Genomic DNA, 25,525 nt, shown 5'->3' with positions numbered 1-25,525 from the left:
AGATTTTAAAAGTCTTGGTTTTAACAAGGACAAAGAATTTTGTTTAAATAGCTATTAGACAATGTCTCTTTTTAAAAAAGTGTCTACTGAGAATAGCTACCTACTGTACTGGTGAGAGGTAACATGCTGATTGATAGAGAAGTAACAGAATGGTTACTGTTAAAAAAAAAAAAAAAAAAAAAAGGACCTGAAGCTTAAGACAAGTGGAGATTAAGATGCAATAGCCTTATGGGGAGGGAATTACAAAGTTTGGAGGTACATCTAAGAACTTGTCATTAATCCCCTCTAATGTTTTGAATGACAAAATTAAAAAAACAAAAAACCAGTTCAGGAGCATTCAGTGAAATACTTCCTTTTCTAGAACTCAGCTGACACAAAGCTGTTAAAAACAAGTACAATTTTGGAAATTTTAATAGACTGGTATTAGTGTCAATTTTGTTAGATGTGATTAATGGTTACATAGTAAAATACAGATGCATACCAACCTATGTTTGGAATAAAATATAATGTCTGTAATTTAACATAACTCCAGAGAGAAAAATTAATGAAGGAAATAAAGTTAACATCATTAATCTACATAAGCAAAAGCAAGTCATAACTGCTTCATTACCTTTTTTTAAAGTTTATTTTTAAATCATGTTTATTCTATTACAGTTGTCTCAATTTTCCCCCCTTTTCCCCCCTCCCACTCATTCCACGCCCCCCCCCAGTCAGTTCCCACTCTGCTGTCCATGTCCATGGGTCATTCATGCATGTTCTTTGTTTAGTCCCTTCCCCTTCCTTCCACCATTGTCCTTCCCCATCCCCTCTGGTCACTTTCAGTCTGCTCCATGTTTCCTTGCCCCAGTTTATTTTGTTCATTAGTTTATTCTGTTGAATAGATTTCACTTACAGGTGAGATCATATGGTATTTGTCTTTCACCGACTGGCTTATTTCACTTAGCATAATATTCTTTTCAAGTAATAGTGGTCCATGCTTCATTACTGTTTTTTTTTGTCAAAAGTACTAGCCTGAGAGCCCAAAAGACTTTAGATCTGTTATCAGTCAAGAGCATCAAAGTCTTTCAGGATATCCTTGGAGAAGCGGAGTCAAGCCAACCTGACTTCAAAACACCAAATCTAGGTTCCTGGTTATTCAATGGTAGGAACAGTCACCTAACAGTTTCCTCGTCTATAAATCCTAGGTGTCACTCACCTTACAGAATTGCTAAATGGGTTTAAATGAACTAATGTTTGTAAAATGCTTAGCAGAGTGCTTGACTATATTAACTGTTAAACAGAACATTACCGAAGTGCTCACACTACACCAGGCACTTAGATTCAGGATCACAGAGATGAATGAAACGGCCCTCATAGAAGATCCCATTTCAGTGGGAGAGACAAACATGGGAAAGTAAGTTACTGTGATTATGAGGATTATATACAGAAGAAAGTTCTCCCTTCTCCACCCACCAACCCCTTGCACAAAAATAGCACAAGAAAGAAATCATTTATGAATAAATGTTAACAAAGATTTGTAGCTGACAGAGCAATGGCATCAAAAGAGCAAAATTTTTTGTTTTCTCGTCACTCTGAAAACAACTGACTCCATATCCTAACAGTGCCTTCCTCTGTAATTGATCACCCTTTGTATATAATCCTTATTACCCTTCATAATCACAGGGTAAGTGATTTTCCCATGTTTGTCTCTCCCACTGAAATGGGATCCCCTCCTATGAGGCTATGATAATCATTTCTCTCTGTAACCTTGACTCTATCTGAGTGCCTGGCATGATGTAAGTATCTCCATAAATGCTTCATCAGTGAACAATCACAGTAGGATGCCTTCATGTTGTGGGTCTGAACTCCATACCTGAGTTGCCCTGCTGAATGTTTTGTAATCACTAACTATGATAAAGACCCAGATGGCACACTTGAAAAGCTGAAAGGATAATTCAAATATAGATCAACACAATAATCTTGAAAGATCTAGAAAACTTGTAAGGATAATTCAAGCCAAGCAATTTGAAGTGTAATGGGGTTAAAAGTAAAATCTAACATTCAGATTTAAACAATACAAACTATGTCTTAAAAAAAAAATTACAAACAAACTCAAAGCCCTAAGGAGGTCTAAAGTGAGATAGCAAATGTAGTAAATTCAGGCACTTTTTAAATCCCTGAATGGGTTAATGATGAGAAAAGGCCATGAATCCCTGAAGTCCAAGAGAGGAGGGAAAAAAACTCAGAGTCCAAATAAAGAGAGGATTTACCTCACATAGTCCACACTGGCTGAGCTATATCTCAAATTTGATTTCAGGAATCATAATTTTAATAAAAGGTACTTATAAAACACAAGAGTAATCCAAACTGTAAAAGGTTCAGAAAGCGTGCTTCCGGAAAGGAATAGCTGCAGAAGTAGAGGTTGTGATAAGACCTAAAGGGCAGACTGGGCGTCCCACAGCAACATCTGAACTACAGAACCACCATCATTCAGATCTGTTGAACCAAGTCCTACAAATAATGATATAAAGAAGAAACACTGAGGCTGCTAGGAGGGGCGGAGACGCAGCTACTCCCACACCAGTATGTGGCAGATAAAAAATCAGGGATATCTTGGCTGCCAAGGTTCCCCCTTGAGGAGTGAAGATCTCAGCCCCACACCAGGCCCCCAGCCCAGGTTTCCGAAAGTGCCAGGAGAGAAGGCCCATTATAACTTCTGGCTGTACAAGCCAACAGGGATTGTGACTGAGACAGAGTACTTCTGAAGTCCAGAGCACAAACTTACTCAGATTAACTCCCTCTGAGTTCCAGCGCTGAAGCAGCAGCTCGAAAGGTGCCAGGGACATATGGGGAAGAACTGAGTTTGTCTGATATCAGGGCAAGAGCTTTCTCCTGAAGAGAAGTGCTGGCAGGGCCACTGTTCCTTTTCTGAGCTCTCCCCCGACAGAGCTGGCAGGTGGGCACCATACCTGAGTCTCCATCAACCTGGCTTTCACTGTTTCCTTGCCCCTACCCTGGTTATTCCCTGAAACACCACTTAACGCCACCCCATCCCACCCCACCTGCTAGTTCACTCAAGTGGTTTCCAGTGGCTTTTCCACAGGAATGGCCTATCTTGGCTCATGCTTCAGCTCTCCCTAAAATCTCTCAAAACAAACTGCATCTGACCTCCACATGCCTTGTACTTCTCACTAAGTGGCCCCAGACCTGGCACTAGCAGCAGTGGCCTTGGTTTACAGCCAGGCCTCTCCTGGGCACCTCCAATCCTAGCACAAGTAGCAGCCATCTTCAGAAGGCTTTGTTGGCATCTGCCAGGTGGCCCCGGGCACAAAACAGGTGGCAGCTGACCTCTGACAGCACCACCCAACCACCTGCACAAGCAATAAACTCAAAAGGCAGACTAAGTGGGCACCAAAGCCCTACGGAAGTCCCCTCCTCCATGGGGTAGGCCCCTGCATAGCTCATTCTCCAGTCTTCAGTGGTCACAGTCACTCCTTGCAGCTGATCAGCCTGGGGGTAAATCCCTCCCATTGACATGCCAACAGCAATCAAGGCTCAACTACAAGAAGAGGGTGTACACGACCCACAGGGGAGGTGCACCAGCAGTGCCCAGCATGGTGAATGAAGAGGCTGTGCCACTGGATTCTACAGGATGCCTACTGCATTAGGCCACTCTAACAAACTCAAGAGACATAGCAGCTCTACCTAATACATAGAAACAAACAAAGGGAGGCTGCCAAAATGAGGAGACAAAGAAGCATGTCCCAAATGAAAGGAAAAAACTCCAGAAAAAGAACTAAACAAAATCAAGACAAGCAATCTACTAGATGCAGAGTTCAAAACTCTAAGGATGCTCAATGAACTTAAGAGAAAAAGTATATGAACTTAGTGAGAACTCTAATAACATAAAAAAGGACGAGGAAACCATAAAAAAGAACCAGTCAGAAATGAAGGATACACTAACTGAAATAAAAAACAATTTACAGGGAATAAACGGATTAGAATCAAATCAATGATTTGGAATATAAGGAAGCAAAAACCCCCACCTAATTAGAATAGCAAAAAGAAAAAAGAATCCAGCTCTGACTGGTGATGCAGTTGATTGGACACTGTTCCGCAAAGTGAAAAGGTTGCTGGTTCAATTCCCAGTCTGGGCACACATCTGGGTTGTGGGTTTGGTGCCCAGTCGGGGCACACACAAGAGGCAATCAAACCGATATTTCCCTTTCATGTTGATGTTCCTCTTTCTCCCTCCCTTCCCATCTCTCTAAAAATAAATAAAATCTTTTTAAAAAAAATCCAAAAAATGAGGACAATGTAAGGAGCCTCTGTGACAACTTCAAGTGTACCAACATTCACATCATAAGGTGCCAGAAGAAGAGAGCGAGCAAGAAACTGAAAACTTATTTGAAAAAATATGTTACCTAGCCTGGTGAAGGAAATAGATATACAAGTCCAGGAAGCACAGAGTCCCCAACAAGATGAACCCAAAGAGTCCCACACCAAGACATCATAACTAAAATGCAAAATGTTAAAGTCAAAGAGCATTATAAAAGCAGCAAAAGAGAAGCAGTTACGTACAAGAGAGCTCCCATGAAACTGTCAGCTAATGTTTCAACAGAAACTTTGCAGGCCAGAAGGGATTGGCAAGAGATACTCTAAGTGATGAAAAGCAAGGAACTACAACCAAGATTACTCTACCCAGTGAAGCTATCATTTAGCATCATCAAGGAACAGATAAAGAGCTTCCCAGACAAGAAAAAGATAAAGGAGTTCATCACCACCATGGCATTTCAGTAATGCGTTAATAAGATACTTTAAGAAGGAAAAAAAAAAAAGATTAAAAATACAAACAATAAAAGGGCAATAAATACATGTCTATCAACAATTGAATCTAAAAAACAAAGAAACAAGACATAACAGAAACAGACTTACAGAGAACATTTTGACAATTGCCAGTTTGGGGGTGGGGGATGGGTTTGAAAAAGGTGAAGGGATTACAAAGTACAAATTGACAGTAACAAAATAGTCACAGGGATGTAAAGTACAGGAAAGGATATATAGTCGGTAATATTCTAATAACTACAGTGACAGATGGGTACAATATTTATCAGGATGATCACTTAGTAAGTTATATAATGTCTAATTTTTACACCAGAAACCAATATAATACTATATGTCAACTCTAATTGAAAAATTAAAAAATGCTTTCTTTTTAAAAAATAAAATTATAAAAAAATAAATAAAAATAAAGGTCAGACTGCCAAAAGGAAAGGAATTAATCCTGTTCATGCAGCTCCAAAAGGCAGAGGATAGAAAGCCAGAAGTTTAAGTAAACTGGCTTCAGTTCAATATAATGAATTAACAATTAGAGGTTATTTATAGATGGAACTAGCTCCTTGGATAAGATGGTGAACCTCCAAAAAATGTTCCAAAAATGGCACCTGATAGAAAAAGGAAACTGCGAACAAAAATGAAAGACCGACTGAGTGACTTATTAAGATCTGTTGCAGCCACAGGAAAGCAGCAGTGTATGAATGTTTTCATGAATATACACTCAAATCTTATGGCAACCAATCATCACACATAACCATAATCATTTCACATCAAGTAATTAGAGGCTTGGGTGCATCTTTTTGGAATATGCCTCTAACTTTATATTTGGCACCTAAAATATGGAGCCTAGTATAAAGTCCTACATATAATGGGGGAAAAATTAATATGGAATGTAATCTCACTCACAGATTTCAAGTATCAAGTATGTTAACTATTATCAAAACCCACAATTCTTTTGTAATGTACCTTTCCCCGCCTCATCTGAGTCATACAAGGAAAGGGAGCAACGAAAAAAAAAAATCTACCTCTGAGGTATGTCATATCATCAGTAACATTTGTATACAGTAGCCCCTTCCCCCTTATCCACAGTTTCACTCTCTGTGGTTTCAGTTATCCACAGACAGCCGTAGTCCAAAACTTTAAATGGAAATATTAGAAACAATTCTTAAGTTTTAAACTGTGTGCCATTCTGAGCAGTGCAATGAAATCTCACAACATCACACTCCATCCCACCCAATCCGAATCACCCCCGCTGCCCAGCGCATGTACCTCACTACATCTCATCACCTAGACAATGTATCATCTCACATTAGCACAAGGCTGAGTACAATGCAGTATGATATTCTGAGACACCACAATCACATATCTTTTACTGCAGTATATAGTTACTATCTTACTGTACCGTATTTATAAATTACACTTTATCACAGGTATGTGTACACATATAAGAAAAAACACAGTGTATGTAAGGTTCTGTACTCCCTGTGGTTCCAGGCATCCCCTCAGGGTCTTGGGGGTGGTGCGTACTGTACTGCCCACAAGTGTACAAAGGGCTTTCATATGCATTATCATATACACATACACAGAGCTACTAGATTTGGCTCTTACAACCACCTTATGAGTTAGCAAATCAAGTATCTTCACACTCATTTTAGAAATAAACTGAGTCTCAGGAAAAAGGCTGAAGTGTAAGTTAACCCATGATTCTCTAAATAGTAAATACCAGAACGAAGATAACAAATCTAAGTCTTCTGACTCCAAATCCAGAACTCCCAGTTCAGTGTATTATCAATTCCATGAAAACAACAGTCACTGGTTTTCTGTGTTACCTCATACTAATAGCCAGCTGCAAAAGATACCCAGAAATTAATATTTTTAAATACCATAGCAGTGTGTCCACACTGGTAGTCCCAGACCCATATAAATGCCTATTTTTAATGTGGGGGTTGGGGTTGTAAGGAAAGATAAGGGGGCTGGGCACAGGGACACAAAATATTGAAGACAGAGCTATGGTCACTTGGTTCTGCTAGGAACTGTAGACAAGTAATTAAATCAGCATCCATTTTTCTGAGCTATAAAACAGGTTAGAAAAGCTAAGTTCCTTTTCAATAAAATTCTAAGACTTGTACATACTATCTAATAAATAGAACTAAATAAATACAGGTGACCCTTGAATAACACAGAAGTTAGGGGCACCAACCATCAGCGCAGTCAAAAATTCACATATAAATTAAGTCTGCCCCACACACATGTGGCTTCCCAACTGTCAGAAGACACTTGAACAATGCGGGTTTGAACTGCATGGGTCAAGTGAAAAAAGCCCATGTATAAGTGGATGTGTACAGCTAAAACTCAAGTTGTTCAAGCGTTGACTGCATTTAATTAAGGCACATATGAAGAAGCTTTCCCTAGGTTTCTTTTCATGTTCTACAATATTTAGCCCAGTAAAAGACATAAGAAAATGTTCGATATACTTTCGCTAAAAGACTTAAAAGCAAAAAAATAATAACTAGGACCAAGTTTGACTTAAAACATGTATATGAATACATAAAACATGTTTATGAATAAAAAATTCAATGAGGAAGGGTAGTTTTAGAGCAATCATTTTTAATATAACAATTCTTATTCTACACTCTATCAAAGATACATGATTAAGATACTGTAAGTTTAATTTTGTTACTATATTAAAAAGTAATACATTGTAAATTTACCAAAAACAATTTCAAAAAAACTTCCAGTCCAAAAATTACTTACTATTTGAAGCTTGATTGTTTTCCCATCTAATTCTATAGTTCTTATTTTGAAATCCACACCAATAGTGCTAATGTAGCTTTCTGTATACGTATCATCCTGAAGGGATAAAAAGTTAATGATTAAAGTTAATGTTCAATACAGTAAATAAAATGTTAATCTGTATATACAAAGTTGATAAGGTTAAAAGGCATAGCATGTTGAGAACAACCACTTCATCCTGCTCCAGTACTCAGTTCATGTTTTGATTACAAAGCACTATTTAACAGTAGTCTTTTCTTAAGGTTTTTTCAATATTCTTAATTTTTCTACACATTTATTGGCAAATTCTTATATAGAAAAAGGTTTTATATTTACAATGATTATGAATGATTTTCCTAATTATTAACCAGTGAAACTCTAGCTCCCCTCACCCCCAAATCCAATTTATTTACCACAAAGTAATGTCACTCTCCTCTTCCGGATTTTTTTAGAAGTCAATTTTATTTCCTAGTTATGACTTTTTCAAATTCTCATAATATAAAATGTATCGTTTTGAAGTGAACAATTCAGTGGCTTTTAAGTACATTCACATGGTTGTGCTCCAGGACATTTCCATCATTCTATGATGAAACCCTATACCCACTCTCCATTGCCTTCTCGTCCCCCGAGACCCTGGAAACCATTCATCTACTTTATGTCTCTATGGATTTGCCTATTCTGGACATTTCATATGAATGGAATCAGGCAATATGGTGCCTTTTGTGTCTGGCTTTTGTAACTCAGCATAAAATTTTCCAGGTTCATCCATGTAATAGCATGTATCAATCAGTCCTTCATTCCTTTTTATGGCTGAATAATATACAGTGTATGGATAGATCACATTTTGTTTATCCATTCACCAGTTGGTGGACATCTGGGCTGTTTCTACTTTTTGGCAAATAGGAATAATGCTGCTATGAACATTTGTGTAAAAGCTTTTATGTGAACAATGTGTAACCCAATGTTAAACTTTTAAAATTATACCTGTTTTTCTCAAATATGTGTTATGACATTTTACTCCAAATGTAAACAAAAATCTTAATGTTTATGAAAAGATATATGGAAAAATCAGGCTATCACCACTTAAATCCAATGAACAATCGTAGCAAGCACAAAGCACCACCTACTAAGTAAGTCTTCTGCCAACAAAGATGGGCCTAAATCTAATCAAAGCTAAATCTATTAAGATTAGCAATATCAACAGAAATTCCTTTAATGATGGACAGGTTCTACAAACTGAACTAGTCAATACAGTAGCCACTATCCCCAAGTGGCAAGTGAGAGCAAGGAAATGAATTTTTAATTTTATTCAACTTTTATTAGTTTAAATTTAAATAGCTGCATGGGTCTAGTAACTATTATAAGGGTAGCACAGTTCTGGGGGCTTTCTTCCAATTACAGAAACCTAAGGAATTTGAACTGAAAGACACCACAAGGAAGCAAAGTGGCAAATCTAAAATGCTGGACAATCTGTAGGATAACTGCCCTAGTTTCTGCAAAAAGTAAACAACAGGCAAACACATACGCAAAAAGGCAAGGTTGGAAAAACTCTAGATTAAGAGACTAAGCAGCGAAAGAACTAGAATGTGTGGACCATGTTTTAATCCTGATTCAAACCAACCATAATACCAACACCTCTGAGACAATCAGGGAAAATTTATCTTCTAATTAACAATTGCAATGTTATTTTATATGAAAATGTCCAGCTTTTGGAAATTCATTCTAAAGCACATAGGGGGAAAAAACAGTAATTTTGCAATTTGCAATACACTAACAACAAAGGGGGAAAAGGGTTAAATGAAGCTAACGTGGGCAAGTCTTGATGATGCTGAATCTGACTGAAAAAAAATCGGTTAAAAAAATTGTAAAATGTGATCGAGGGAGGGAGTTTTGTTAGAAGTATTTATAAATGCTTTGCTAGTACTGAAATCCCTCAGTGACCCGTATTGCATGGCTCTGAGCCACTGCACATACTCTTCCTTCTGTCCAAATTCTCAGTTATCTCTTTCTGCACACCCCCTACTCCCCCAGCCCCTGGATCACATGGCAATTTTTATTCACTCTTCAATTCTGAGCCTAGGTAATACTAATTGTCTAAACATTCTCCAACTCCTCAAACAACAGTTAAGAGATCATTCCCTCTGTGCTCCCATTGCTTATCATACATTTCTTTATAATACCTTTTGTACCTGGTCTATTTTGGGGATCCAGAAATTAGTATTTTTATAAATGCTTCCAGGTGATTTTAGTGTGTAAGGTGGTAGTGAAAGCCTGTAACCTACATCAATAAACATCTCACAGAGGATTTTCTTTGAAACATAAACATCTCAGGCCTATTTATCCAATTTCATCAAGAGATGCCAGATTCTTCCCACCTACCTAGAACTGCTGATTTAATACTAGGAAGTAATCTTAACTTTATTATTTTCCAATTAAATAAAAATCAAGTAAAATTAATTTTAAACTGTTACTTGCAAATAATCAGTATTTTTTCATATTCATTGGCAATTTGTACTTCTTCTTTTGTGAACTGCTCCCCCCATGTATCTGCACATATTTTTATTAGGACAAACATCCTTTTCTTATTAATGTATAGGTGTGCTTTACAAATTAGAAATATCATCCCTTGCTCATATATATATATATTTTTTGCTAGTACCATTTGTCTTCTAACAGTTTTATATCCTTGCCATTAATTTTAATGCAATCAAATTTAACAATCTTTCCTTTTCTAATTTTTTTGTTAGAAAATACTTTCACACATATTAAAGAATCACCTAGTCTTAGTCTAGTACTTCCATGATTTCAGTTTTAACTATGATATATAATGAAATTACTTTTAATTCATTAATATCACCACTCATCAGAAAAGTCATATTTAGTATTTGAAATGCTGTCAAGCTTGCAGTGGTGAATTTTAAGTTTCCTAAAATTCTAATTTTTCTTTGAAAGCTTGAATTTTATTACAGGCAGCAAATGCTGTCAGATGTTTTCCTTGAAGCAACAACCTCAGTTCATTTGAGAAAATGTCTGCCAATACCCAATTCTACACAACTGGAGTTAGTCTATCAGTTGTTCTTTCAAGTAAAAAAAAATTTTGCTTTTCCTTTCCTCAACTACACCAAAACACTCTACTAAGCAGTAAAAGTGCTTTATGCGTATTCCTCACTTCTTTGCATGATATTTAAAAAAGGAACATGATTTTTATAACTTAATCATTTTTACTGTTTCATCAAAGACACTCTTGGCTTTTCACCCCACAGTAGGGAAAGAGAGGTAAGTAACATGACTATGAGTTCAGTGTCAGGCTTGGCAAAACCTTGATATTGTGTGTTTAGGTACCAGCAGTTTTATTCCACTATTGCTTTTGCATTATCAGAGCAAATGTCAACACAGTGAAAAAGTCAGATGTCCTTTTTAGTACTAAGTTATTATTTATTAAGTAAATACTAATAGCTTAGTATTTTTAGGATAATAGTTTTGATCTCCTGGTAATCCCCAGGGATGTTTACTTCATATTCTAAGAACCAATGATCTACACATTGAGAAGGAAAACATGTTAAATCTGAAGGCAATCAGTATGGTTATAAGTTTCAGCATACAGAACACAATACTATTGTCACAATAAAGCTGGTACCAGGTCCTGCATTTTCTATTCTGCTAAACTTTTACTTGAAAATTCGTTCTCCATCAAGTCACTTTCAACATAGGCCAACTATTTTCCCCCTACCTCACTACCTATGTTGGAATGAAACATTGTCTGATCTCTACCAAGAAGATCACTGACTTTATTTATAACCACGCTTTGCTGAATTTCTTTTAAGAGCAACAGCACTTTTGTACTTAAGGCTCCAAGGTATCACTAGGGATATATACTTAAGAGGCTTTAATATATAAATTCTAGAAGAATTAATTTATTGTGAGTAAAACTATTTAATCTTTTGTCTACCTACAAAACATACACAGTATTAATTTCTTTAAAAGCATTTCAATTTCAACTTACTGCAAACCTAAGAAGGAGGCAAGATTTTCCAACTCCAGAATCTCCAATCAGAAGCAACTTGAATAAATAATCACTGCAAAAAGAAAAAAAAAAACTTTAATAAAAAGCATATTGTATTGTAAATTCTGCAACAAAAATATAGCAAGAATAACAAACAGGCCAGTAAGGAAGACTACAGCTCTTGAAAAGTCCATGAATAGTTTAGCAGAAGCCAAAATTGCAACCAAGAGCAGAAGCCCTTTTGACGAATCACTGAACATGAAAGAATTACGGAAAAGTAAGATAGGCAATGTCCCCAGTGATCTCTGATATCAGTGAACTACTTCCAAGGAAAGAATGAAAGGAAACATAAGCGATATGCATTCTTGGAGAGCCCAAGAAACTGCTGGATAAATCCCACTCCCTTTGAAGTATTAGAATACAGGGAGTATTCTTGCCAATTAAACGAATCTCTCCTCCTAATTCCAAGATTAAATCATTACTTCATAGCAATCTTCCAAGGGGCTTTTTGTGATCCTTCCCCTAGCCTCCACCTGAAAATTCTCCCTTAAAAAAAAGGATTACTTAGATTCTGTAAGCCTGTATTATAAATATTTTAAACTGAGAATGTGGTAAAAGCAAAGATTGTTTATACAAACACAAAAGTTGACCAACATTCTAAGCCTGTATTAAAGCATTTTTCAGAGCCCTAGCAGGGCAGCTTAGTTGGTTAGAGCATCGTCCCGCCAAGGTTCAATCCCTGGTCAGATCACATACAAGGATCAACCAATGAATACATAGATAAGTAGAACAACAAATCGATGTTTCTCTTTCCCTTCCTCTCTCTTTCTCTAAAACGTCAATAAAGCATTCTTCAGAAAATACTGACATCTAGGCTTTGTTTATGTACATTGACCACTGCCAGATCTGACTCAAAGACCATCCCTGGGTTTTCCTTCATGGACCTGAAGACAACCGCCCACGGTCTTCAAAGGAACCTCTCATAGAGCCTTTCTAATTCTGACCCGTTCTATGTGTTCTTTTATGGAGTTTCAAAAAGATTTTTAAAATCCAGAATTTACAGTTTATTATTTTAGAAGGTAAGCATGAGTTTCAATTCTGTCCTTTGTGATTTTGTATTTAAAAAATGCTACCTACTTCAGGTGAAATCCAAGTATCACTCACAATGTAAATTAGATTACAATTAATCATATTTACAAGTAAGATGTAAAACTTTTAGCAGTGACTATCTTTGTGAATATTCATCAATTACTATCCAGGTTTACAGTGCTTTGTATTACTTAAAACATATCATTTTAGTTATACCAAGTTACCATAGTACACTTATTGTCCCTAATTATATCTCAAGGAAAGGGGGGAAAATCCAAAGTGTTCTAGTCAGCAGCACAATAAAGGCCACAAAAGGAAATAAGAAGCTTTTAAACAAGTCATTAAGAAGGGGACTGATGCCTTGGCTGGTGTGGCTCAGTTGGCTGGGCATCATGCAGCAAGGTGAGGGGTCTCCAGTTGGATTCCCAGTCTGGCCCTATGCCTGGGTTGCAGGTTCCATCCCCACTTGGGGTGTATAAGAGAGGCAACCGATCAATGTTTCTCTCACACATGGATATTTCCCTCCCTCGCTTTCTCCCTCCCTTCCCTTCTCTCTAAAGGTAAATAAGTAAAATCTTTTTTCTTAAAAAAAGAGGGGGGATTAAAGCAGAGGATGAACTAAATAAGTCTTTCCAGTTTGACATCCTAAAGAAAAAAGGGGGAAAGGTGATGACTGTGAAATTTTACCCATACTAATTCATACATAATACTGTACAACTTTTATTAGGCAGTACAGTTTCTGACTGACTTTAGCACTATTGATAGCTTCCTCCTTAATTAGCCTAAATTCTTAAGAATGTTGAACACTAAACATTAGCAATGAGTACGTTAAGAATTTACATTTCAGTGAACAATAATTGCACCATAACTACCACTATAGTTAGTTTTTAACAGAAATTTTGACACAACAGATGCCTTGAATTTACCAATCTCTCTGAGCACAGTGCCAAGCATCCTGTAGACATTCAATAAACGTCCTCTGAATCAGTTGTACTGAACCCTGTTACAATAAAGGACAGCATTGGGCCACAGATGTTGCCTGAGGTAGCATCCATTACCTTAAAGATCAATTTCTCTACTTCAGAGTAATCTTAAGGTTGTAAAACACATGAATGCTTCCTAATAATTGTTACAAATTACATTACGGTTTCAAGAAATTAATACAGCATTTGAGATCTTGCTCTGCAGCATGTTGTCAGCTTGGTTCAAATAAGCTCTTATAAAAATTCCCAACAGGCTGTAGGGGGGAGAAATTAATACTCAATTTTTTAAAATCATCTTTCTCACCCTAGCTGGTGTGGCTCAGTGGATTGAGCACTGGCCTGTGAACTAAAGGGTCACTGGTTCAATTCGCAGTGTAGGGCACACGCCTGGGTTGCAGGCCAGGTCCCCAGTAGGGGGCACATGAGATGCAACCACACATTGGTGTTTCCCTCTCTCTCCCTCCTTCCCTTCCCCTCTCTAAAAATAAATAAAACATTTTTTTTTAAATTACCTTTTTCAATTATCACTCACATTCTTTTAAAATATTATTTAAAACATTAAGAGTTTTTACAAGTTTCTGATAATATAAGGCTCAAAGCCATTACAAATAACATGAAGAGTTTAATACTCTTTCTACAATGGAATAATCACTGCTAAACAATACCACAGTTAACATGGGCTTGAACTGCACAGGCCCATTTACACACAGATTTTTGAAATCCACGTTGTCTATGGATCGTGTTTTCAATCACAGCCAGGAATCTGTATATTAAGTTATATGTAGATTTTATACTGTGCCCAGGCAGGTCCCCCTAACCTCCCCACTGTTTCAAGGGTCAACTGTATTTTGTTCTCTCCCAACATCACAAAAGGCATGGAGAATGGCAAACAAAAGCCAAACACTCAAACTTCTCTTTATTGAATACACACAACTAGAGAATGTTACTTGCACATTACCTACGTTGGGACATTTTAAATAACCTACTACTGTAGGAGCTTATTTCTAAACTATTAATATATTGAATGTTCAAGAGAATTCAGAAATTTGAGATTGCCTAAACATATTTCTGCCCTCACTGGTATATGGCTCAGTGGGCTGGGCATCGTCCTGCAAACTAAAGGGCCACAGGTTCGATTCCCAGTTGGGGGCATAGGAGAGGCAACCAATCGATGTTTCTCTCTCTTCCTCCCTTCTCCTCTCTCTGAAAATAAGTAAATAAATAAAATTTTTGTAACTATAATTTGCAGAACAGAACACAAAAAAATGTTGATAGACAATATGCAAATCTAAAATTAGAAAGCACAAGTCAGAATTTTGGTACAAAGATTCAAGAATACAATAGCAAACTGTAAGACTTTAAATATACAGTCAGTCATATCTTGGTACTCTTCACCTTAAGAACTCGTCGAACCCTGTACTCGTTGCATTCTGATGAGACAAAAATGCTTCATCGCTTTTTTGTTTACCATCGCTTGGTACTCGCCGCAAGTTCCAGAACAAATTAACGATGACTACCAAGGTACCACTGTATTTTTCCTTTATTCCCCAAGAATTTGCATTAGGTTTTCAGTCTACAATATAACTGTGACTAAAGTGACAAAACAGGACTACTCTAGATCAGAAATCTGTAGTTAAAACTGTAATCACCATTCTCGTACATCAGATTATTCTAGTAAATCCTGTCCATTGCTCACAAGTCAGAACTTTCTCTGGTTTTTTTTCAGGTCCAATTTGCTATAACCCTTCACACTCTCTCCCCTTAAGTCATATGGAATCTACTTTCCCACAATCTTATGTTTGACATACCTATCTGTAAGTGTGAAAGTAAACTGACTTATTAGTGTATCCAAAATCTAGCACCATGCCTCTTAAAAAACATGTGCTAAGAAATCAGAGGACATTTTAATATTGCATTTTTAATCAGCCTCTTTCATTGTGAGATACAGTCAATGAATATCTATAGGCAATCCCTGATTAACATTTTGGGCAAAATACTAGAGAAAAACAGATGAGAACATGATAAAAGGACAGAAGAGCCACCCCTGGCCAGGCTGCTAAATTGGTTACAGCATGGTCCTGATACAGCAAGGCTATAGGTTCCATCTCTGATCGGGGCACATACAAGAAGCAACCAACAACTGCATAAATAAGTGGAACAACAAACTGATGTTTCTCTCTTTTTCTCTCTTTCAAATCAATTAAAAAAAAAAAAAAGAAAGAAAGAAAAGGACATGAGCCAACCTGAAATTTCTCTCAATGGCCAAAGCAGACCAATTTGAGCCACAAACAACCACACACTGGATTATAACCCAAACAATAAAAGAAATAACCATGAGTCCACACTGGTATAAATGATTAAATAAATGAGAAAGAAGAGGAGGATTTCAAATAATACATGAAGAAAGAACGAAATAGAAAAATCACCATGAAAGATCATGACAATAATAGTGGTCACAGGCAAGATCCACCAGTGAGTGCTAAAATTAGCAGGTGATACTTTAAGAAGAACAAAGTTATTTGCATAGCCTCAAAGTATGTTCCCCCAAATATTTATTATTGTGGTGGTTTTAACATATACTGACAAATTCTTTAAAAATACTCCTCCTCCTAGAGATGGAGCTTTTTAATTTTCTTCCCTTTAACGTGGGCTCTTAATGATTGCTTTCTAAAAGAGTATGGATAAAAAAAAAAACACTAACTTTATAATGAAAGTAACCTGACAGATGCTACCTTAACTACTTGATCAACGTGAACATCACCAGTAATAATAGGTCATATTGATATCAAGTATCCTCTAATATATGATTAGTAAAGCACTTCACCTCTATGGTATCTTCCCCCAAATAAATCCGTAACCCCTATCTAATCATAAGAAATGCGAACTAAGGGAAATTTTACAAAATATATAACATTACTCTTTGAAAGTGTCAAGATCATAAAAAACAACACAAGACTGAGAAACACAAATGGAAGGAAGCTAATATGATATAACAACTAAGTACAACGTGGTAACCTTGATTAGACCCTAGAACAGAAAAAGAACCTAGTGAAAAAATTGGAGAAACTGGATAAAAGCCAACAGTTTAGCTAATAAGGTATCAATGTTAATTTCTTAATTTTGATAAAGCTATCACTGTATATAAGATGTTAATATAAGGGGAAGTTGGGGAAGGGTATACAGGAATTCTCTGTACAATTTTTAGAACTCTTCTATAAATCTAAATTTTACGAATTAAACTATCAAGACATTTAGTAAAATGGGTACATACAACCATCTCTTTGAAAAGCTAGCTCCTAGTATTTTTACATATAAGAGATATTTTATGTTTTCTCCAGCTAAATCAAAAACCATAAATCATGCTGGAATCTATTAAAAAAAACAAAACAAAGCTGCATTTGAGGCATATGTATTTTTATTATCAGAGAAAACTCCTTTGAATTGCTTGAATTTATAAAACCATGAACAAGTATTATATTTTGATTTAAAGAGATAATTTGGTATGAAAGGTAAAATAGTTAAGACTGACACAGATGAAAGCTGGATGGAAAGGGGAAGATTCAGAGAAATTAACAGCCTTTAAAAATTGGGTGGTGGGGCATCAAAGATAATAACAAGTAAAAAATTATTTTTTTATCAGTTCTTCCCTTAAGTCAACCCATGGTCTACTTTAGCAATACTGGAGCCTCTATTTTCATTATTTATGATCATAATATTATCTTAATACCTATGCCATTTTTGCATGCAAGCACTAACATTTTCTATACCTTTAACAAAGTCATGATTATTTAGGTAAAATGCTTTCCTTTTCATGAAGTTAACCTGTCTACATAAAATATGAAGCAGGGGACAAATCTGTTGATTTCTGAATCTAAAATGCCACTGGGAATTCTAAAATCTCAAAAGAGACAGTTATGTGAAACACTGTTATGTGGAAAGATTATAGAACACTTTGTTTAGTGTAACCCACTTTTGTTTTTAAGGAATTCTGCACACACATAAAAGTTTTGGAGAAAATGGACATTTCCAAATTACAGTGTCACGACTGACACGTTTCTTTATACTTTTTTTTTTTTTTTTTTACCAGTCTGCAGTAAGCCTGTATTACTTTTATAAGCATAAAAAGATGTTGAGGGGAGGAAAAACATTTTTAATCAGAGGGCTTGTTCAATGACTTAATAGCCTTGCAAGTTCACTCAGCTTACCCTGCCATAACACAAATGATTTCTACACTAAGTAGGTAGAGTAGGTCAAGGTTGGAAGCAGACAGCATTGGTACTTTCCCAATATAGTCACAAGTATAACTTTTTGGATTAAATGAGAATAAACATTTTTTTCCTTTATGAAATAAAATTTAGATCATTAGACATAGTTCACAGGTCAGTGAATATTTTACAAGAGAAAGTTGACTGAATAACACAACCTTCAACATTCCACTCTTTGGAAACATATACAAGAAAGGAAAGACAAAACAGAATAGGACTGGCATATCTAGTGGTTTCTAATCAAACAGGGACACCAAAATACAAATTTCACAATGTCAGCTATAAGTATACCTTTAAAAACGCCCGCTGTTTTAAAAAGTTCAATGGAAACTAAATTTTCTCTTTCATCTAGAACTAATTCACCTGCATGAGAGGAATCGTGTTATTTTACCTTTAATTCACTATTAAACTACACACTATTTTATTAACCTTTGGGGTATGGAATGACTAACAAAAACTTGGGATGCAACATTTGTGTTTGACATCAACTTTTCTTTTTCATTCACTTTTTAAGTGTGCTCCACAGAACACAATTCAAAATTGACCATTAGGCTGGAGATAAGAGGTAAGAACTTTTAGTTACTTCCTGTGCTTTTATATTGTTTGAATTTTATGGAGCACATATTAATGATTCAAGTAAATAAAAACAAATAAACCTTCAGTTACAGACAAAAGCAGCCTGTTGGTCAAAATAATCAATTACCAAATTTAAGGAAATAGCCATGCAATTTTTTTAAACATATTTTTTGAAGATTTTATTCACTTATTTTTAGAGCGAGTGGAAAGGAAGGAGAAGAGGGAAACATCAATATGTGGTTACCTCTCGTGCGCCCCCTACTGGGAACCTGGCCTCCAATCCAGACATGTGCCCTGACTGGGAATCGAATCAGCACTCAATCCACTGAGCCACAACAGCCAGTGCAGGAAATAGCCATGCAATTTTTTAAAAACTATCCTCATAACCCCCAAAACTACATGTTTTTCTTTTATATTTGGAGACAACAGATTAATTTTCCAGCTTCCATTTCAGCTGTTTAGAACAGTGTTCTAAAAATTCAAAACTGGAATTCTGAAATTTGGGTGGTGCTGAAGGAAGTGGCAGTGGCATGTCATCCAAGAAAATAAATGAGTAGTAGGTCTTGCAACCTACATAATCAACATTGTTGAAAAACATGCCAAGGAGGAGGTGTGTATGTCCTCTACCTCATTACCTTTCAAGGCCTGCATGGGTTTTAGAGCTGGAAAGACCTTTATTTCAATTCAGGCACCATCATACACTAGCTATAATTGAAGCAAGGTACTCACCAATTTCCTCATCTGTTAAGAAGATTCTATTCACACCCCCTACCACCCAATTAGGCTTCTTGTCAGGATTAGAAATAAAGCCTCTAAAACCTCTACTACAGTGCCTGGCACATTATAGGAGGATAATAAGTGGCTCTTACTGTTAATTTTCTTTCCTCCATCCAAACTACAAGGTAACTTGAAAAATTTTAAGAGCTACAGACAAAAACTATGAAGCTATTTATCCAAAGCTTCTGTTCAGACAATGGATTACACAGTATCACAATTCACCAGTATAATCTTAAATTTAAAAATTACCAACTAATAGTTATAAGTACTATGACCACACTGGTCACAATTCCCAAAACCTAGCAACACGTGTACAGTAGCACATCTGCAGCAAGTGTGCCCTCTCCAGCAACAGAAAGGCAGCTCCGCTTCACTTGCTTTATTCACAGAAAGACCAGGACTTCCAGTGCCCCAAGTAAACATACTTAAGGATAGTCATGAGGGTAGAAAAACAGAGAATGGCTACAATTAACTTCAAGCCTAAAGAAGCTTGAAATATCAACCCAAAATGAGATATGAAGAAGAAAGTCAATGATCCATTCACAGTAACTCACAAACCCTTTTTAATAACATTTTTAACAGACTTCTTTGAACATGAATTTTAAAAGTAACTGACCACAAAAATGTTAGTTGCCTAATTAACTGGCTTAAATTTTAAATTCATAGAGGTTAACCACACATAGTAAACTGGAAACAGCACATTTGAGCTGTGAACTCACAGGTCCTTGAGTTAAAATTCCAATTCTGCTGTTTACTCTGAATGCCCTTGCACAAGCCTTGTAACTCTTCTCTGCCTTTTTCCTCATCTGTAAGACTAGAGTCCTACTTCTTCACAGAATTAAGGGAAATAATGTACATGCATAGTTTTCTGGCTGGTGGTGGACACTCAAATAGTTGTTGACCTTGTCCCAGAACTAGCCAGCATTAAACCTTTCAGAGAGTCCTCCTCAGTGTTCCATTCCTCTCCAGCTAAATGAAACATAACTAAAAACTTTCTATTAAAAAAATCACAGGCCCCTTCTCCAAATCTTTTGCACTGTATATCCTGCCATCCTAATACTTTAAAAGTATCACAAGACTTAACTTGTGCTAATGCTGTTATATTGATTATGCCTGTTTAAGCATGAGTCATCTTAACTAATTGGTAAGTACCTAGGAGCAGAGCTCACATTTCATAATTAAAAAACAAAAAATAGAAAAACCCCTCGACTCTGAGGCTGATATACTCTAATGAAGACAAGAGTATGATGTCATCATACTCTGATGACAGAGAAAGAAAGAGCTGGCTGTTTCTTTCAAGGTAAAATTAGCCATGTATGTACACACATACATAATTACATGTATGTATATATATATACATTCACTGGAAGATTTTAAAAGTCTGTATTGAAAAAACTGTTAAAGCAGACAAGGACAGAGATAAATGTATAATGATTAAATGTGTAAGGAAGTCTTTCAAATTGAAACTACCTGCCACTTACCCATATTCCAATAGCCCTTACTAGAATACACATGTCAAATAATGTCTATATTGCACTGTACAGTTTACCGTTGAAAATCAGAACTGAAGTGGAACTAATCACCTTTTATAAATAAACAGGCTCAAAAGGCATAAATGATGTATATGAGGCAAGTGGCAATCTGAACTTAAACCTAGGATTTACAACTCCAAATGGTATGTTCTTTTTATCACACCACATTCCCTAAATGACATATTTTATATACTCAAATGATAAAAATGTCAGTAAATAAATATGGTAAGTCCTATGTATAAAACTTTAAGAGAATGAGTCAAAGCATCTATGAACTAGCACATAGGACCTGACCAAATATAAATAAAAGTGTGAGTCACAGTTTAAATTAACCTAGAACATCTGTGTTAGTAAATAAGTTAGGTCAGCTCAGAAGAGCATGGTAAATTTTGCAGGTCAGGCTTCATTAGCTTTAGCAAGTGAGGAACACAAATACTATTCATGAGAATAGGTGCTAGCCACCATCTACATGATGTACATTTCATAAAGTTGCTTCAAATGTCCTTTTCTAAATCTAGCTATTTAACTTTTATAAAAGTTCCATCTAATCTACTTCAGACTATATTACACTTGGCTAGGCATTTATCCTAACTACACCTATATGGGCTTTAAAGTAGTAAAGACACTATAGAGATGACCTATTGTTTTTCATGTGAATGCTAATGTTCTGTGAACTCTGTGCCTTTGTTTCAAACTCTTAGAAGCACTTATTATATTAACAACTTAATGAGGAACAGAAAGATAAGCTTAAAAAAAAGGAAAGGAAGAGAAGAAAATCAAAGACCAGGTCATCAAAATAAAGCTATGCCCCAACAAATCTCACATTTTAACGCTAATTACTTTAAGATACCAGATTTAAAATTAAACTCTTCATTGTCAGTTTTCCACATTTCAAAAGAGTGGTAGTAAACATTCTCTTTTCTACTTTCAATCTCCTATATCAGGCATTCTTAACTTGAGGTTCATGAACAGGCTTAGGCAATGTGACAGGTTGCTACTTTATGCAAAATATTGTGAGTATGTATTCACACAGGCAGTAGGTCCACATGGTTCATCAAATGCTCCTAACGGTAGATAAACACAAATGGGTTAAGAATAACCCAAACCAGGTTATTAGAAAACACCTAAAGGCAGAGTAAAAAAGACAAAGAATAATTCAACTAAGTTCTACTGTTACTCAAAGGAAATACATTCAGGGAACCTAAACCCAATGCTGTTCTTGGAAAACATCAATTTTATAATTCATTAAGTTTATTTGTAAAGTTCACAATCTAAGGTACAGGCTGAATAAAATGCCCTGTATTTAGTCAAGCAGGTAGCACACGGAGTAAGCACTAATTAAATAGTAACTATTTTTATTTTTAAATGTTTTCAAAGACTGGTTCCCCTTTGTGAGCAAGGGCACTCACACTGAACACTACCTGTCAGAATTAGGAATCTAAAAACATGGAATAACATAAACTTAATCAGAACCTATCAGAACCTTGGGTTTAATAAAGTAGGGTGAGCTGACCAAATGAGCCAGCCAGTCACAGAAGTATCAAGGAAAACTTCCACTTTCTTCTTCGTACCTACCTTCTTCACATGTTTCAGTCAGTCAACGAACCAACAAACACTTGTTCTCAAGCTCCTTAACAGCCTGAGGACTATTTGTTTTCCCAAATATTGCACCATTACCCTTTTATAATCTGAAACACAGGGTAGTTCCAAAGAAAAGCCAACTCCTAGATTTTCTTCCATAAATTCTACTTCAGACATCAAAAAGCAATCTCAGCCCCACCCTCTACAGGAAAACAGTGGAACAGTCCTAACTTTAACTTCTCCCTGGAAAATTAAAAAAAAAAAAAAAAAAAAAAAAGTGGGCATTTTGCATAAATCTCAAAATTCCAAAATGCAGTTCAGAGACTGGTAAAAACTGATGAGCTACACATCTAAAATATCTCATGCACTGTCATCCTACACCCATTTTTCGTTTCTCTTCATCTTAAAACACTTTTTTTTTTGTTTTGTTTTTTTTGCAAATCTTTAAAAATCTCAAAACTCTAAAAAGCATTTTATTTAACCCTCAACATTTTTCATGTTAGAAAAAGAGACAAGAGTCTCTTCAGGGACCTGGCCTGACTGGGAATCAAACCAGAGACCTTTTGATTCGCAGGCCAGCACTCAATCCACTAAGCCACATCAGCCAGGGATAGAACACTTGTTTCTTAAATTCATCCATCTTAATACATTTTTTAAAAACCTTTAAGTGATTTACTTGCTGGAATATCTAAGAAACTGTCAAACATGTCTCATTTTTAACTTAATTATGATGAAAAGGAATAGGAAATTTTTAAATGCAAAATTTCAGTTACCTTTCAATGATCCTACAGGATCATCCACTGACACAAAAGTCTTTTAAGATGCATTTTTTGCGGGTTCTATACAGCTACTGAAAACTTACATTACCCAAAAATTACATATATTGATTCTTTATAGACATTAAGAAATCATATTCTTGATAGTGAAAATACTGGTTATTTTTCTTCCTTAAACTTTTCTAAATTTTTCAAACTACTACCAAAACCACAAAAAGTCATCAGGACAACCAACAAAGACAATATTTTAGTTGATTTTCACCTTCTTTTCTAATTAAAAAACAAACCCTAAACTAAAACTTACATGAAGTCCAGTCATGCTATACTCATATACTTGGTCAGATAGGTAACAGATCAAATAATTAACCTGTTTTTACTTGCAAACCCTTAAGTTAAAAGATAGATTTATTCAGAGCACAGTGCTAGCAAAGAAGAAAAAAAAAAGTCCAATGTTTCTTGAGTCTACCATGACAGAAAGGCCAAGTCTGAAAGACTGATTAAATCTTGAGCCATGCTTTTTAAAAGCAAACAAACTAAAAACTAAAAACAAGGTAATTACTATAAAATTTTCCTGCATTAAAGAACCACAGTTGCCCTGGCTGGTATGGCTCCGTGGACAGAGTGCCAGCTTGTAATCTAAAAGGTCACTGGTTCAATTCCCGGTCAAGGTACATGCCTGGGTTGCCACCGGGTCCCCGGTTGGAGATATAAATGGTCAGTGTTTCTCTCCCTCTTTCTCCCTTCCTTCCTCCCTCTCCAAAGATACATAAATAAAATCTTTAAAAAAACACACACAAAAAAAACCACAGCTGATCCAAGTAGACTATTACAGTTCTACCACAGTTAACTGATATATTCATGAGAGATACAAGTACTTTTTTCTTGACACTAAAAAAGCCCACTAGAAGCTAATGGATTAGGAAATATGTTTCTGGTATGAGAATAATGTTAAGTATTTCTTAACCAGTGTGCCGAAATAATCACTGCCTGCTTCGCCACCTAGCTCAGGAAATTAAAAATCTTTCTTCACATCACCAAAAACACAAAAAAGAAAGAAAAAGAAAACAGACCTGGCTGGTTTGGCTCAGTGGGTTGAGCACCTGCAGGTGACCTGAAAGGTCACTGGTTCAATTCCCAGCCAGGGCACATGCCTTGGATTGGGGGTCAGGTCCCAAGTTGGGGGCATGCAAGGAGCAACCAATGGATGTTTATTTCACACATCAATGTTTCTCTCCCTCTCTTTTTCCCTCCCTTCCCTTCTCTCTAAAATATAAAATTATATTAAATTAAAAATTAAATTAAAATTAAAATAAAATAGAAAAAGCTCTGACACTTTCCAACTACATGTCCACTATTCAGATTCTATTTCCAATGGCTTTTTGTTTTTGTTTGTACTTGGAATTCAAATGAGTCAGTTATTACTCTTAATTTCTACTAATCCAGGGTTGTCAATTCTCCCAAACCAGAAAAATAACATGGAAAACAAAGGAACAGCTTAAAATTTAATCAGTGATTGATACATTTTTTATTTTCATCACTCCAAAGCCAAAAGCTTACAACTCGAAGATAATAAAATAAAAGCACTCAGTAATAAAGCTACCAACAGGTACTCTTATGTCAACAAATACAAATCTAAAAAGCTGTTTCCTCTGAGAAAACCAAACTTTTTCTTTTGTCAAGAACCCATCATGAAATCATGAAAGGTACTCACTCACCCATAAAAGATTTACTTTAAGAGAAAACATAAAATTTTAATGTTTAGAACAAGGTGTTAAAATAAGTGGACCTATGTGTTGGTAATAAAACTAAGAATTTCTTTCCTTCTTTTCTCTGTTTGCCATTTTTTCTAATTGCTTTTATCATAACAAATTTCTTTAGAAACAAAAGAAACTGAAGTCAGACTGCTAAAAATTCCCTTGCTAGTGGCCCTTGTGACCTTCCATAATAAAATATCCATCACCTCCTCTTTATTTTCACTAATGGTTTTCCAAAAGTTTTCCTAAAACTCCTAGATTATTTTACTAGGCACAATATAGAATATAAATACAGCAAGTCAGGTACTGGCATACTTGATGCCAAAAAAAATACAAACATGATTTCTGGTTTTGGTTCTGTTGAGGTCATCCATCAGAGAACTCCAAGAAAGGATGATCTGGCACTGTATTTGCTTAAGAATTACTACCCCTTGCCATTTATTCTTCCTACTTCCCTCTGGGAAAGTCATCCTCTCTCCCTCTGCTTCTCCAAAACTACTGCTAACAGTTCCCTAATAGGTCTCTTTCCTATAAAGCCTTTCTTAATCCAACTAGCCAACCACATCCCTCTATCCTCCTTTGAGATTTTGTTGCTCCAATCC

The 25,525-nt window shown here is 35.9% G+C and overlaps 1 protein-coding gene across 1 annotated transcript in view; it reads right to left on the bottom strand.

Moving 5' to 3' along the window:
* RAB1A (RAB1A, member RAS oncogene family) overlaps positions 1-25,525 on the bottom strand; it is a 31,923-nt gene that overhangs the window by 3,893 nt on the left and 2,505 nt on the right. Inside the window, exons 2-3 of the mRNA XM_054586883.1 lie at positions 11,591-11,663; positions 7,570-7,665 (exon numbers count right to left, since the gene is read on the bottom strand). Of these exons, the coding sequence (XP_054442858.1) occupies positions 7,570-7,665; positions 11,591-11,663 (169 nt within the window). The remainder of the gene's footprint in view (positions 1-7,569; positions 7,666-11,590; positions 11,664-25,525) is intronic.

Source organism: Pteronotus mesoamericanus, unplaced genomic scaffold (assembly GCF_021234165.1).
Source record: "Pteronotus mesoamericanus isolate MK-2021 breed Mesoamerican mustached bat unplaced genomic scaffold, CSHL_Meso_final contig_98, whole genome shotgun sequence".
Classification (NCBI taxonomy): Eukaryota; Metazoa; Chordata; class Mammalia; order Chiroptera; family Mormoopidae; genus Pteronotus; species Pteronotus mesoamericanus.
Note: the sequence above shows the minus strand (reverse complement) of the source record. Positions and strands in the feature narration are given on the sequence as shown.